The sequence below is a fragment of the Rhinolophus sinicus genome, chromosome 16, assembly GCF_057876585.1.
Source record: "Rhinolophus sinicus isolate RSI-liver-muscle chromosome 16, RSI-T2T, whole genome shotgun sequence".
Taxonomy (NCBI): domain Eukaryota; kingdom Metazoa; phylum Chordata; class Mammalia; order Chiroptera; family Rhinolophidae; genus Rhinolophus; species Rhinolophus sinicus.
Genome location: NC_142516.1, coordinates 41389161 through 41405610, shown reverse-complemented (window position 1 = coordinate 41405610; position 16450 = coordinate 41389161). Strand labels below are relative to the sequence as shown.

Genomic DNA, 16450 nt, shown 5'->3' with positions numbered 1-16450 from the left:
TGAAGGTCCAATAATTACTACTTTAAAGGGCTAATGACACAAGTAAATTGTCACAAAATCCTCCATTGAAAACAATGTAGCTTTATAACCACCTGGAAGTCCAGGTACAATTTAGAATTCTCAGACACCTCTCAGAGTACTGGGCCAGACATGATAGACCAGACCTGGCCAATGGGCAGGATCCCTTCCTTTCCCTTCCTCACCCAGGCTCCCTCTTGCCCACACCTGTGGACCCTCAGCCCACATTTCCAAGCTCTTATACAACCCCGCACAGCTCCCCTTTTGGGCACTCTTCAGGGATGCATTCTGCCCTGCCAGCTTGTACAGGCCCTGAAAGCAGGCTTGGGGACTTTGGGGAGGGAATTCCACTGAGGTCTGGGGTACCAAGCGCCAGAGTGGACTTTGGGAGGGCAGCCCATTTCATCCGCAGACACTTAGCCCAGTGGGGAGGAGCACAGCCTGGAGAAGGCCAGACCCTGCCCTCTATAAACTCCAGGAATAAGAGCAAGAGGTTTTCTTTCCCAAGGCAACACTGACTAAAAGCTTTCTCCATTTTATTCTAACTAGATGGACTTTTCTTTCCTTGATGCTTTCTGAGAGGGTAACTCCTTATATCAAAGTCGAATAAATTGGTTTAAGGGAAGAGACGTCTGAAAGCGATGAAATGAAAAAGTAGAAATACTTGCAGCTATCTAGAAAGATTTGACAGCTGATATCCTGGTCTGCAAGAAGCAAAAGGTAAATATTCCTCAAACCTCAAATGGATTGAACAAGGTTCTACAAAGACAGAAAGGTGGGTCCCTTGCCCTAGGACATAAATTGGGCAAACCTTAAACGTTCGTTTTTTGAACTTGGGTGTACTACCTAGAGCTGGGCAGGGAGACCAAAAGTCAAATGAGGAACTAGCCAAGGCAGCTGGGGCCACAAAGTCTGAACTCTAAGAACCAGCACCCGCTGAGTCAACTAGGCAAAGGAGATTTGGGCCTGCTGCAAACAGAACGACCTTGCCAGAGGGAACCAAGGCCAAGGGAGGCAAGCAGAGGGGGGGGGGGGGGGGTCACAGTGAGAAGACTGGCCAAGATCTGAGCTTCACCCCCATGATTGACCTGGTATTTGCTTTGTCTTTTCTCAAAGAAAGCTCGCCAATTTTCTGGGCCTCCATTTTTAATCCTCTAAAATGGGGATGATTACCTGCCCGCATCACTGAGGGGTGATGCCCATAAGAGTTTGGCAGTCCCGCACTTGGTAAGGGCTCAGTCAACGGTACTTTATTTAGAGCTGAGAACGCAAGGGCCAGAGCTGAACCCAAGAGGTGGATCACGCAGCTCCCCATCGCCCACCCGAACATCCAAGATAGGGTTCTGCAGAATCTGTGTGTGCTGGACACAGAGGGGTGGGGAGGTCCAGGCTTTAGGGAGAAAGGCAAACTAGAACTGATGGGGGGAGACAGACAGAGGTGAAGTGTTCCGTCTCAACCCCGTTTTGGGGTGGTCGAAAGTCGCCCAGTTGGAGGTACAAAGGACAGGGGTCTAAGGCATCTGAGCCCCGGGGATTGGAGGAAGCCGCGCTGCACCCCGCTCTGCCCCAGGCCCGGCGAGGCAAGGTGTCCCGCAGGCACTCACCTAGCAGCAGCAGCTTGAGCTCTCGGCGTGCGTCCTTCTTGTCCCGACGAAGCTGCCGCTCTATCTCGGCGCTGATACGCTGCGACTCCTTCTCTTCCGCGGACAGACAGCAGCAGCCAGCCATGGTGTGCGCAGCAAACGACGGGGCGACGCGGTGCGCAGCGCCCGGATCCTCCGCCCTGCCGCTCGCAAAGCCGATCCGCGACGGGGACTCGGGTTCCGAGAGAAAAGACCAGGACCGACTTGAATTTCGGAGAAAGAGGCCCAGGTTTCCGGGGTTCAGTCCCTCCTAGCGGGTGGGCTCCGAGGCGGGGGCGAATCCCGAGCGCTGGGAACGCTCAAGTGCACCCGGGATCTGGGCTCACGCAGCCCACAGCTCGCGGGAGGAGAGGGCAAGCTGAGGTTGGGGGCGTTGCCGGTCCCCGAACGATACGCGACCCTTGTTACAGGAGCCGGACACCCAAGCACAGGGCTCAGAAGGCGCGTAAAAAGTTGGGGCGTCGGTGCCCGGGGGGAGAACGGGCTTTCCCGGACCTGGGGGTGTCCCAGGTAGGCCCAGGGACGACTTTGGTTGGAGGTAAAGAGGCTGGCTGGCTGGCCCTGGCCTGGAGAGTCCCGAAAACCTCAGCAGTAACCGCAGAGTAAGACCAAGTGGAAAGGTTCCTGCTGGCGCTTATGCCTCTAAGTGGCAGAAGGAGGCGGAGCGTCCCGAACCAGCAACCCTGGCGTCTGCCGGAGTTGGCCTTGTGTCACACCAAGCCAATGGCGCCTGCGGGCGAAAGGGGCGAGCAACGAGCTGGGGTGCGGGCTTGGGGGGCCTCGAGTCTTCGGGAACTGCCCCCACACCTGCCTCCCTGGCTGTAGCGTTATTGGCGCGGAAGGGCCTCTTGCCGAGGTTGTTGTGACCAGCGCGCTTTGGTCGCCAGGCCCTGCTCGCTACCCAGATCCGGGTTCTGACAGGTGAGCGAGTTTTGAGAACTCCCAGCCTCAACTCCTCCCAGCTGCGAGAGGAGTGGAGTGGAGCGAAGCCGAGCGTCCGCCACGGGACACCAGAGGCTGAGCTCTCCACCCCGACCTGAAGTTAAGGATGACACACCAGTCTCACCACCCCACACACGCTGGTTTCCTAGACGGGCTCCTTCCGCTTCCCGCATCCCCAGCCCAGTTCGGGCTTGGCCAAAGCACTTGGTCAGCTGGGCAGCCTGCCTGCAAGGTGCGGCTGGGCCTGAGCCCGCTGGCGCTGAGCTCAGAGAAGCAGCTGCCACTGGGTTCAGTTAAATAAGAGAAGTGCCAGAGCGGAGAGTAAATATCCTCCCAGCCCCTTCCTACACCACCGGACGATGAGAGCTGGGGATGGGAGGAAATGGAAAACGGCTGGCTATTTTGCATTTTATGATGGGAAAGATTCCTGCTTTGTAGAGAGGGCTCATACGTTTCCAGCAACACCTGGCATGTTCCCTGGCCAAGCCCTGGAGTCTGACAGCAGACTTGCAAAGATGGGTCTGCACAGCTACATTGCCATGGCTCCTGGAACGTCAGGATCATGTTTGAGCTGCATTAATAAAAACTTAAAGATTGAAAAGCACCACTTTGTACTCAAATGGCACTATAGAATTCAGATTACAATATCTGATTTTGTCTTCTGTGTAGATTTTGAGGCAGAGTGCAAGGAGGTCCACGGGAAAAGCAGAAATAGGAAGGTTGGAGGGAGGGGATCTTGTCTATAGCTATGAATGTTTTTTTCCCCTCACCTCTTCAAGTCATCATATGCCATTTAAACCACTTCACAGCGTTAGGTAATTAGCTAATGCTTCCTCTATTAAGAGCAAGCAGTAGTGTCTTTCATTTGAGTAGCATATATTTAATCAATTCAAAGGGAGAAGCACATTGAGCGGAGAGAGTGGTGTGTGTCATTATATAAAGAACTTGGCATCATGATGCTCTCTACCTGAAGGCCTTATTTATTTTACAGGTTAGGTAATGTAGACAAATCAGGCATTAAAAATGAATGTGCATACATTTTTAAATGCGTGACTTTATTTTCATTTCCTTGCAGGCATAAGTTGATAGTAACAGTGACCCCTACAGGAAAACTCCTGGACATTTCCCATTTGATCCTTGGCCATTTGGCCACAGGTTTCTCTCTTAGCCCTTACAAATTCATTTACAATTTGAGAATAAGACCTCTTAGCTTCTCAAAATAATAGTTGCATCAAAATTATTAGTATTTTTAAGTGATTAAAATGTGGGCAAATTTACGCTCCAAGTCAACCGGATAACTGATCTGTTAGATCCAAAGTTGCTAAGATTTTATAAAAGATATGAAACATATTGCTATGGTAAATCTGTGAAACTTCCCTGGGCTGATGAACTTGGTAGTATATATCAGAAGCCTTAAATGTATTCATCTCTTTTGAACAAATGGGTCATTTCCCCCCTAAGAAATAATCAGAGAGGAGCCATGATTTAAAGGTTTTATTTCTAATAATAATAACAATAATGCAAAACAACCTAAGTGCCCAACAATAGGGAACAGGTCAAATAAATTATGGTCTATTCATACAATGAGATATTATATAGTTACTCACTATGTGAATATACGAGTAACAAACTTGTGAATAACAAATATTTGAGGGAAAAACCTCAAAATATATTGAGTGAAAAAGGCAAGATACAAAAATATAAACAGTATGATACAAATTTTATTATGGAAACACATACACATTTTTAGGAAACTAAAGGGATATATAGTAGCAAGATAAGTCGCTCTGAGTCATAGCTTTTTGGTTGACTTTAATTGACTGATATAAAATTATTTAAGGCAACTCAAATAAAGTCATCTAGGCCCCACTTTCCTCAGCTATAAAATGAGAAGTATGAAGCATATTAAACTCAAAGGGATTTTCCACCTCTAACATTCAATTCTTTCTTTGATAATTTTCACACTTATAAAATAATATTAAAAATGATCATAAACCTAGAGCATTGGTAGCTAGTGAGAACTATAAATTTAAGATATCATAAGTCAGTTATTTTTATATTACTATTTTTTATTCACGTCTCTAATTTCCTTGTCTTTAGGACCTGGGGGTGGGATGAGAATAATTTTAAGTTATTAATTCATTTGCAACATCTTACCAGGAAGAGATAGTTTTGAAAAGAGGTCTTAGTAAACGAGAATATTTGTTTTCCTAAGTTATTCACAAAGTGCTTCAATTCCATTTCATTCCTCTTGAAAATCAGAGCACAGCCTTGACATGTGTTTCAGATACCTGCCAAGTGCTGGGCTATAAAGGTGAACTAATTGTCTGATACTCTTCTGAATGTCTTTTGAGTCCCTGCCTGGCCCTGTACCAGGCACTGGGGATTCAGATAATGAGACCTTCCAGACTTTAGGTAGGTTTCAATCTAGTGAAAAGAGGTAAGACTGATACCCTGAAATCTGAACCCACCCCTCCTTGCTTCCTCCCAGAGAGCAGAGAGTGAGAGCTCAGAACCACAACCTACAGATGTGCATAATGATCCCTTCAGCTGAGCCTCATTTCCCATCACTCTGGTATAACTCCAGACAAATGTAACCACATGCTCTCCCCACCTCCATGTCCTGGCACATGCTGTTCTCTCTTCCAGGAATGCCATTTCTCATCCCAGGCAAAGTTAGGTACTTTCTTTCCCAAACACATCTCTTCTGAGAAACCCTCTCCACCCTGGTCAGATAGACCCATCTTTCTCTGCTGCCGGAGCACTTTCTCTGTGCCTCTATTCACCATCTTGCTCTATGACACCTGTTTCTTTCCTCGACTAATCCATTAGTTGTTCACAGGTGGAGAGCTTTTTCTTGTTCGTATTTCTAAATTAATAAAATTTAGTTGACTGATTAAAATTGAAAACAAGAAATATTAGCCTGAGATAAGAGAAAAACTGGAAGAGAGAAAAGAAGGTTCTTGTGGTGGATGACAGTGAAAAACCAACAAGCAAGTCTACAGCAAATCAATGTATGATTTACGAAGGACTTGTGTCCCCAGTTTGCCTCCTTAGAAGGAGTGACTGCCCTATTTCTAATTCAGAACTCCAAGGAAATGTGCAAGTCGAGGGCTGAAAAGATGCTGTTCTCTTTGACAAATGTAGCGTCTTAGAATTTTAACCAGTAATATAGAGTAAAAATATGACCTTGGAATTCACAAAGCTAAAATAGCACTAATACTGATGCATGTATGCTGCTCTAGGGCAGTGTTTTTCAAACTGTAGTTGTGACCCGTTCCTGGGTTATGACTTTTTTTTTTTTTTAAGGAAAAGAACAGAATAGAAATAGGAAATATTAAAGTATGCTACATGTATTATTGTTTCATGAAACTTTAGTTTCAGATGCATACATAAGTATCAACTCTTAAGCAGATCAGTCATCAACAGGGGTTTGCTGGTCCATATCCCAGGTGGGTTGGACTGAATGATACCCAATTTTCTAAATCATTTTTCTGAGCTCAACATGTTCCCAATTTTTCTTCAATTTTCTAAGCCCAATGTGTTCTCTATAATGTCTTGAGTCCTTCTCCCTGCTCACCATTCCCCACCCTTCCTCACCCAATTATCTCAGCTTCTAGATGAGGATGGTAAGTTAAAGATGTTTTTGTGTTCTCTGCCTATTATTGACTTCAGGTGTGTTGATGGAGTAGTGATGGATATTTAGATGAATGGGTAATCATTGTAGCTGGTGAATCATGTAGCTGGTACTCAACATATATTTTTCTAAGGCAGTCAACTTGTCAACATGCTGCTCCAAAATATTTTCTGCCTGAAGACCGAAAACTGTTTATTATATAACTTCTACTGAAAATACTAGAATTACAGTTATGCCCCGCATAATGACGTTTAGGTCAATGACGGACTACATATATGATTGTGGTCCCATAAGACTATAATGGAGCTGAAACGCCTGTAAGAAATGGAGGGATGTGTATAATAATTCAGGAGGAATTCTTTTCTCTGGCAGCAATATCTGTGGGGCTTGGCAATAGACTTCCTCTCACTCACAGCACCTCAATCTGTGAGTACACAGATTACATCCCAATCAGTTGTCCACTGACCTGTTTCAGCCATAGAGGTGCACTCAGAGGGCACTACAGCCCTCCCAGATCTAGCACGATAATCATCAGAGTTCATTGCTGTAAATTCTTCGTTGAGGACCTAAGATCCTGTACAAGGACACAGGTCCTCAGACATGACCCTAAAAAGTATGCAGTGCCACTGCCACTTTAGTAAAAGTTTTCTGTAGTAGTGTAGAGCCTGTCTGTCCCTGCACATTGGAAATATTTTCAGGTTGTAATGATGTAAAGCATAGATACATTTTCTTTCTTCCATCAATTCAATGCCAGAGAGAGCAATTTGTGCCAGACAGGGTCAATGGAACCAAGAACAAACGTCCAAAGTCAAAATATTGAGTCCTCAATTCTCCGCCCTCTCCATGTTAAACACCCTCTTTTTTTTTTTATGAGTACCGCAAAGTTCCTTAACCTGACCACTGCCCCAACATGCAATAGCCAAAACCACATCGCCATGACAATCCCTGTTTCTATATCCCTTATTGATTTCTTCTTTCTATTGATCCTCAGGCCACCTTTCACTCCCTCCTGACAATCACTATTATGATGACCTATGCTTTACACAACCAGTTTCTCCTTGATATTTCCGATCAATTTAGCCCACATCCCTGTTCATGGAGCAGCACTGACAACTTTGATGCTCTATTTCTGACCTTGTCAGAAGGAAGCAAGTGGAGGCCTTGTGGGACAGTGTTTAGAAAGTCTGCAGTAATGTACAGTGATGTCCTAGGGCTTCACATTCACTCATCACTCTCTCACTGACTCACTCAGAGCAACTTCCAGTCCTGAAAGCTCCATTCATGGTAAATGCCCTATGCCGGTGTACCATGTTTTTTTCTTTTATACCATATTTTTACTGTACCTTTCTTATGTTTAGATACACAAGTACTTATCACTATGTTACAATTGCCTATAGTTTTCAGTACAAGTTTACAGCCTAGCAGCAACAAGCTGTACTATATAGCCTGATGTGTAGTAGGCTATCCCATCCAGGCTTGTGTAAGTGCACTCTGTGATGTTCACACGATGATGAAATCACCTAACAACACATTTCTCAGGACGTATCCCCTCGTTATGAGACAATAAAACCCACCTTCAAACACACATGACTGGGAGTGGGCAGGAAGAGCTATAGTTTGTTTTTAAATCTTACTTTTCATGGGGATTAAGTCTCTCAAGAATTTAAGGAGTACAATCTTTCTGATAAGAAGTTTGGAGATTTTTATTTTGCTTATTTTCTTTTCCTTTTTTTACTTAAGTCTCTCCCCTCCAATTACATCACTCTTCTCCTGAACAAACCAATGTTAACAACCTAGTACGTTTTTTTCTTCTTTATTTTTTATGCTCTTATAATGATACATAAGCATAAAAAACACAGGAGTTTGTTATCATTAATTTAAAAATGAGAACATATTACATGAACTCCATATTTTGCTTTTCTCATCCAACAATACCTTATGGGAATCTAAGTAAACTGGTTACTAAATCTAAGTAATCTGATTCAGTCTGTCATACATTCATACATAGTATTCCATGATGCGAAAGGCCCATATTTTATTCAACTTTTCCCCTTTGAGGAGCATTCATTTTTATTTCCAATTTTTGGCCACTAAAAACAAATCTGCAAGAGTATCTTTGTATATAAATTCCTATGCAGTAGTGGCCTTTATTTCTACCCTATTTCCCGAAAATAAGACCTAGCCAGACAATCAGTTCTAATGCGTCTTTTGGAGCAAAAATTAATATAAGACGTGGTATTATATTATATTATATTATATTATATTATATTATATTATACCCAGTCTTATATTATAGCAAAATAAGACCAAGTCTTATATTAATTTTTGCTACAAAAGACCGTTAGAGATGATTGTCCAACTAGATCTTATTTTTGGGAAAACACAGTATGGGATAGATTCCCAGGGGGGAAAAAAGACTGCTGAATTGAAGAATATATATATATATATATATATATATATATATTTCATTTTAAAAGATATGGCCAGATTCCTGTTTAAAAGACTAAAACAATTCATATTTCCACTAAAAAATATGAATAGCCATATCCCTACCAGCAATAAATATTATCACTCATTAATTTTTGGCAGCCTAAAGGGATACAAATAGCGTTAAAGTGCTGCTTTACCTTATGTTTCTCTGACTACTCATGAATTTGTCATTTCTTATAGCTTGATAGCATTTGCATGTGCCACCTTATGAACTGTTTATTTATATCCTTTGCTTATTTTTAAAAATTGGGTCATTTGTCTTTTTCTTGATCTATAAGAGCGCTTCAACATTACATATCAGCTCTTTGTCATCTGAGCTACAAATTTTCAAATACATTTTGTCCTTTATAATTTTTAGTGGAACCTTTCATCATAGAAAAGATTTTATTTTTACATGTCCAAATATCTCTAATTTCTTGTACAGCTTCCTGAGTTCCAGTCTTTGTAGGATGTTCTCCCCATTTCTAGATTGTACATTCAGTATCTTAGCTTTTCTTGCAAGCACTTTTATTATTTTGTTTTTTAACATTTAAATATTTAATCCATCTGGTGTTTATTTTTATAAAATGTGTAAGATAGGAGACTAATTTTATTTTCTTCCAGATGGATAGCCAGTTGTACCAACATCATTTATTGAACATTCCATCCTTTTCCCAATGAATTAAACTTCAATCTTTGTCATGTATTACATTCTCATATTGACTGAAATCCATTTCTTTGAGTCTATACTGTTTCACCAAGCTATTTATCTATTCCTATATCAATGCCATCTTGATTTGTCTACAGGGGTTCTGTGGAATATTTTTATATCTGATGGGACATATCACCTGTCAATGTCCTCAAACTCATCTTAGTTGTGTTCATTCTTCCATATGAATCATAATATCATTTATCAATGACTTCTTCCCTGGACTTCAAAGCATAACGGTAGCCCTAACTTTAACTGCCTTCTTGACACATTGGCTTGCACATCTAATAGGAACCTTAATTTAACAAACCCAAAACAAAACTCTGAATTTGTTTTCCAAAATGTATCTTCCTGCTGTCTTTTTCCATCTCAGCACCACCAAGCACCTAATTGATTGCCTCTCTGCTCCAACGCCCGCACCTAATCTTAGCAATTATAGATTAGGCCTTAAGCCACATCTGAATTTGTTTTGGAACCACTGCATGCAGCCACCAGCTTTTGCACTGAGCGGACTAGGGAATGTCACACACATTTAATCTGTGTGAATGAGGCTCCCCGAATTGTCCTGCTGTGTTACTGTTGTCCTCCAGGTATATATATTTCTATTTTTGCTGTCACCACTTCTGTTCTGACCAAGCCAACAGCACCTGACCTGGACTAAAACAATAGCTTTGTCATTGTTCCTCCTGCTTCCACTCTTGACCCCCTAAAATCCACTCTCTTGTCACCACAGGACAAGAGAGCCACAATGAGCTTGTAAAATCCCAAAACATAGCCCATCATTCTCTAGATTAAAATCCACCAATCGATTTCCATCAGAGATTAAAATTAAATGTCCTTGTTCTAGATCATGAGGCCCTACACGATTGGCCATTGCCTACTTCTCTAACTTCATAGCCTAACATCCTCCTTCCTGTTCAAATACACTCTGGTCACACATATTTGTGACCTCATATATGATTTTCTTTAAGGATGGTTTAGAAATGGAAAAATGTTAACAAATTTGGCAATTACTTGGGGTCTATCACCTGCTGCTGTTATTCATATGCATAATACCAGTTATTAGAAAAATGGAACTGATTTCATCTCAAGATCTTCATTTATTTTTACCTTTGAACGGAGACATTGTTTTTAAGAAAAAACATGCCATGTAGATTGTCTAAAATTAAATGCATTTAAACTAAAAAAAAAAAAAAAAAAGACCTTGTACCCTTTTTTCTCTGGACATAACTCAGGGCCTTTGCACTATCTGCTCTGCTATCTGAATCATGCTTCCTCCAGACCTTGAAATATTTGTTTTCTACTTGTGTTGTCAGTCTCAACTTAATGTGACTTACCAAGTGCAGGCTTCCCTGGCAACTTGGCCTAAAGTAACCACTCCTCCCTGCCACATCCACTTGATAGCATGATACTCATATTTTTATTGTAACATTCATTACTATCTAATTTTTCATTTCCTTCCTTCTTTATTAGATTATCGTCTTCTCCCATCACATAAAGAAGGTAAACTCCATGAGAGGGTGGGTCCTGACTATCTTATTCACTGGTGTATCCTTAGGGCCTAGATTGGGGAAGGTATATCATCTTAAATTGTACCACCAAACTCTATTCAGATCCCATTCTCAACAATAAAGTTAAGTCTTGGAAAAGTCAGCAATATGAGATTTGTGATTTGATATTTGCCTGTTTTATACTACATTATGTAATAGGAAAACAAAACACCACTCTGGACCCTTGATTTGTGAAGCAAGGACCCTGCCTGTCCTTGCCAGGATTTGTTGATTACAAGCAACAGAGACCTAACGTAAATGGACTTAAGTTAAAAATAGAATTTATTGGCTCTTAGGACTGAGAAGTTTAGGGATGGTCTTGGTTTTAAATTCTGCTAGATCCAGGTGCTAAAGCAATGTCATAAGGAAGCTGTGTAGTGTTCAATAAGTATCCGTGAAATTAATGGATAAATAACACTTACCTCATTGGATTGTTGTTGAAGAAGAGATAATAGATAACAAAACTTTGACTCCTTGCCTGAAAATAGTAAGTACTCATCAGTAGTAGATAGTATTATTTTTAAAATAATACATTATCATCATCATCATCAATACTTCATATTCGCACAAAAGATACATTTGTGATTACTCTGGTACTGTAGGGAGAAGGGAAAGTTCTCACTTTGCACAATCATTTGGAATAATTCCAACTGTCTGGGAACAACGGCAGACAGGAATCGGGCTTCCCAACAAAGGCAGAGAAGTAGACAAACACCTTGCATGGCCAGCTGATCCAGATAGGAATTTAGCCATTGAGTTCTCTTGAAAGTAAATGTTGATTTTAAATATCTGAATCAAATATGCAGTTTTTTTTAAAGGTCAGCATGAATGAAGTAAACATCAGAGGATACTCCCAAGTTCTCCTCTCCTATACATTGTATACATGCAGTCTTTTTCTTCATGATTTGAAAATCTGGAAGTTTGGTAAATACCAGTTAGAAATGTGGAGTTAAAAAGAAAATATGCAGTTGCCTCCTATCTTCTTTAGTATTTGAGTCACTCTTTGATGTCTTTAGACACATGGAAGTCCACCCACCCCCTTTTTAAGGTCGTTGATGTGGATTACGATGGCCAGAGATTCTCAGACATAGCTTCCTTCAAGAGGCGGGGCATATGTTCCCTCCTCTTGAAGCTGGCTGAGCTATGTGGCTGTGTTTGTTTGTTTGTTTGTTTGTTTGTTTAGTATATAGTTGTTTTGACTGATGGACTGTAGTAGAAATGGCACTGGGTCAGTTTCTAAGTGTAGGCCTTAAGAGACTAGCAGCTTCCATTTCCTGTCTCTTGAATCACTCACTCCTGGAATCCTGATTTGCCTCATAAAGAATCTGGAGAGATCCCACGGAGAGCCTGTGAGACTACATGGCTGAACTCATCCTTCTAGCCATACCCACCAAGGTGCCAGGAATATGGGTCAAGCCATCTCGGCCCTTCAGCCTAGCCCAGCTGGACATCACCAAATGACCCCAAGTCAATACCACGTGGAGCAGAAAAACCACCAGCCAAGCTTGCACCAAATCCTGGCCCACAGATCCCAATATATAATAAAATGGCAGTTGTTTTAAAACACTAAGTTTTGAGGTAGTTTACTAAGCATCCATAGGTAACCTGAACCCTCTGGTGACATTTCCTTTAATGCAATAGTTAGTAATCTGCTAAATCAGGTTACTTCTGAACTGATACAGAGCCAACTGAGCACACCGAAACTAGCCACAGTAAGGTCCTGGAAACAAGTTGGACAGTACAAGTAAATGGTTTGATGGCCAGAAAGGTTATATTACAACAGTTTCCACTTTGTGAAGAATATACCTCTTTCTTCTGAGTACCTAGAATGTGCAGGTACTGTCATGTCAGTGAGGGTATGGAGTACCCAGCATACACAAGCAATCCAAAAAAACTTGATAGTCATACACCAACTTTCTGAGCTATGTATTAAGCACTGATATAACAACGATTGTGAGAAATAGGACTTATTCTTACAGCTTCTCTGCGAGGTATAATTAATTCCTGCTAACATGTAATGAGTTCTCACTCATCTTTGAAACCCCTACCCCACGCCATAACATATTAGCAAGTGCCTTGGACTCAGTAGAAGAGTTAAATATTTGTTTAATAAGTCTCTTTGTTAAACACTTATTATGCCCTCTATTTGCAAGGATTGCACCTGGCCACAGGGGTTGGCAAGCTTTTCTGTCGAGGTCCAGAGAGTAAATATTTTAGGCTTTATGAGCCAAGAGGCAAAAGTGAGTATATAATATAGGCACTTATATAACCATTTAAAATGTAACCATTTAGAAATGTAAAAATTACCTTTACTTCACACCATATAAAAAATTTGAACTCAAGATGAATCAAAGACAAATGTAAGAGCTAAAACTGTGAAACTCTTAGAAGAAAACAGGTATACCTCTTTATGGCCTTGGATTAGGCAATGGTTTCTTAGATATAATACCAAAAGCAAGAACAACAAAAGTAAAAATAGATTAACTGAGAAAGAAAAAATAGACAAATTGGATTTCACTAGAATTGAAAACTTTTATGTATCAAAGGAAACCATTAAGAAAGTAAAAAGGCAGAATGGGAGAAAATATTTGCAAATCATATATCTGGTAAGAGTTTAATATCCAGAATATAAATAAATGCTGCAGGTCAACAACAAAAAGGAAAATAATCCATTAGAATTTTTAAATGAGCAAAGGGCTTGAATAGACATTTGTCCAATGAAGATGTACAAATGGCCAGCAAGCACATGAAAAGATGCTCAGCCTCATTAGTCATGAGGGGAATACAGATCAAAACCACAGTGAGATACCATTTCACATCTACTAAGACAGGTATAATTTTTTTTTAAGAAAAAAGAAAATAAGTCTTGGTGAGGACGTGGAAAAATTGCATTGCTGGTGGAAATGTAAAATGGTGCAACTGCTATGGAAAACAGGTTGGTAGTTCCTCAGAAAGTTAAACACAGAATTGCCTTACAACCCAGCAATTCTGTTCCTACGACCCAAGAGTCCTAACTGATATATGAACACTTTTCAAACCACTTTCATGTTCACTATCTCCTTTAATTCTCACAGCACCTGAGGATGGTGGCAGAGTGAGGGCTGGAACCAGATCTCCTGCATCTCTACTAGGACCCCTTTTGTCGTGTTGCACAGACTCATGGAGAGAGCTGCTTGGTGCAAGCGTCAGCCTTGCTGTAACAAATGTGTCAAGCCTTGGCCAAAGTCAAGGACATTCTCGGTGCGGGAAAGAGTTCCTTCATCATGCAGCCAAATGCTGAGAACAGGATCCAGAGAAAATAAATGAACAAAGGAAGGCTGTTACACAGTAATGTGATCAAACGGCATGATTTATTTGCGTAATGGTTGCTGAAAAAGAATATAGCATTTAACCATTCCTTTCTTCTCAAATCTGTGTCGATCCTTTTAAATTCAACCAAGGAGATAATCTAACAGAGAATCCTTTTGATTTTCACTTGCTACTATTCATATAAAAATAAATCAAGAACAAGTCATAACACCAGCCACAAAAGACCACATACTACTGTATGATTCCATTTGCATGAAATGTCCAGCCTGAAGAGGCAAATCTAGAGAGACAAAGTAGATTAGTGCTTTCCAGGGGCTGGGGAGAGGGAAAATGGGGAGTGTCAGCTAAAAGGTACGGGTTCCTTTTGGAGGTTATAAATTGTTCTAAAATGAGATAATGGTGATGATTGTACAACTCTGTAATACACTAAAACACACTGACTTGTGTACTTTAAACTGAATTTCATGCCTTGTAAATTATAGCTCAATAAAGCTGTTAAAAAAAGAACAACCCATAGGAACCATTACCATTCTCTGTTGCATAACTCTACCTTCAAATGTTAACAGGAAACACAAATAACTTTTATTTAATATCAGCAATGTGCCAGTCATTCATTATATCATTTAATTATCCCAACAATATTATTAACTAGGCATTATTATTCCATTGCACAGATGAAGAAAGCAAAGCTCCAAGAGATTGTATCATTTACTCAGAGTTACATAGCTACCTAGGACTTTGAACCGCTGGGAATCAAATCCTGATCTATCGGATCCCAAAGCTTTGGGCTTACATTTTGGGTTTATTTTTTGATAATGTGTCTTGTTTTTGTTGTTATGGTTTGAATGGTAAAGATTGTTTACTGAATAGAGGCAGACACTTCCTGGTTTCTGAAACATCCTGAAACACATGTCTTGATGAAGCAGTGATTCACCATGTCTCCCATAACCACCTTATCAAAGGCTTTCTTTGTGGCAGAATGGCTGGATCATTTCACTAGAGACTAGGGGATAAAATGATACCACTTCCCCTGCACCTATTTTTAAAAGTTGAGTGTTTTCAAAATACTCAATTCAGTTGTCTGGGGGTTTATCTGAAAGTCAGCCTGTAGACTTATGGCTCTGCCTGAGTTCATAGCTCTAGGCACTCAGTTTGGATAAAACTGTGTTCTCAAGGTCTTTTTGAGCTGGACACTTTGTCCAGCCTCTGTCTACATCGAAAACTTTCAAGATTTCCCTGCACTTCAAAGATTAGCTGCTTTAGTAATCATCAGAGAGGCTCCCCTATAGGATATATTTTAATGTGCTGGTTGGTTGGTTATCTTTTTCTTTCTGCAAAATATGGACTTGGATTTATAGGATGGAAGAGGTACTATATTGCAGAATGTAAAATCTGTCTTAAAAATCGCCCCATATTTGGCAATGAATGTCTCTCTCTCTTCTTTAGCAGATTTCCAATTGCACTTCATAGATGGATTTCAGCTGGTCAGTTCCCTGTTATATAAACTTGGGAATGATTATTTGGACTATATTTCAAACCAGTCTTCCTTGAACTTCAACCGCCATGCACTGCTAAAATGCACCAGAAACTCTAATTGTAATTCTTTGCCAGAGTTTAGAAATACTACTTGACACTTTTCAATGCCAACATTTCCATTCTTCTGTCTATAGATTTTTCAGACATTTAGAAGCTCCTTTTTTCCTGTATATGCCTTGAATCTCTTTCATTGTCTCATTGCTGGCCAGTAATCCAGCTTCCCTCTCGTTGGAGAGAGCGGGGAGGAGAGGTGAGTTAGACTAAAAATAGAAAAAAGGGAAAAAAAAGAAACTCAGGAGGAGCTGGTTTAAAAGAGTATAGAGTTCACATAAGACAGTGATATGTTTTGTTTCACTATCAAAGATATTTCAAAAAACTAAAGTGGTGAAAGAAAATCTACTGTATTTATTCATATTTTTGATTACCATGTTCTTTCCAACATGTCCTCAAGGCTCTGTTCTTTTCCCTCAATCTATTCTCTTTGTTGTTCAGAATGGTTATTACTATTTTTCTGTCTTTCAGTTCGTTCTTTCTTTTGTCCCCTCAATTCTGCTGTTGATACCATCACTAAATTTTTTTAGTTCAATTATCATAGTTTTCAGTTGTAATTGTTTTATTCTACTTTATATTTTATATC

General features: G+C 40.7%; 2 protein-coding genes across 4 annotated transcripts in view; one reads left to right on the top strand and one right to left on the bottom strand.

The window, feature by feature from the left end:
* LOC109449920 (guanine nucleotide-binding protein subunit alpha-14) overlaps positions 1–1754 on the bottom strand; it is a 157000-nt gene extending 155246 nt beyond the window's left edge. Inside the window, exon 1 of the mRNA XM_019736652.3 lies at positions 1623–1754. Coding sequence (XP_019592211.2) covers positions 1623–1746 — 124 coding nt within the window. The 5' untranslated portion in view covers positions 1747–1754. The remainder of the gene's footprint in view (positions 1–1622) is intronic.
* Positions 1745–15863, top strand: LOC148754994 (uncharacterized). 3 transcript variants are annotated; one of them, XM_088792799.1, is made up of 3 exons: positions 1745–1890; positions 13818–13903; positions 14043–15863. In XM_088792799.1, exons 1-3 carry the CDS (start codon positions 1745–1747, stop codon positions 14246–14248), a joined length of 438 nt encoding a protein of 145 aa, XP_088648925.1. In that variant the 3' UTR covers positions 14249–15863. The 3 variants fall into 3 exon arrangements, 1 of the variants encoding a protein (XP_088648925.1); XR_016019169.1 differs by lacking the exon at positions 13818–13903 and having other exon boundaries at positions 1751–1890; XR_016019168.1 differs by lacking the exons at positions 1745–1890; positions 13818–13903 and adding an exon at positions 2443–2582.
* The last annotated feature ends 587 nt before the right edge of the window (positions 15864–16450 follow it).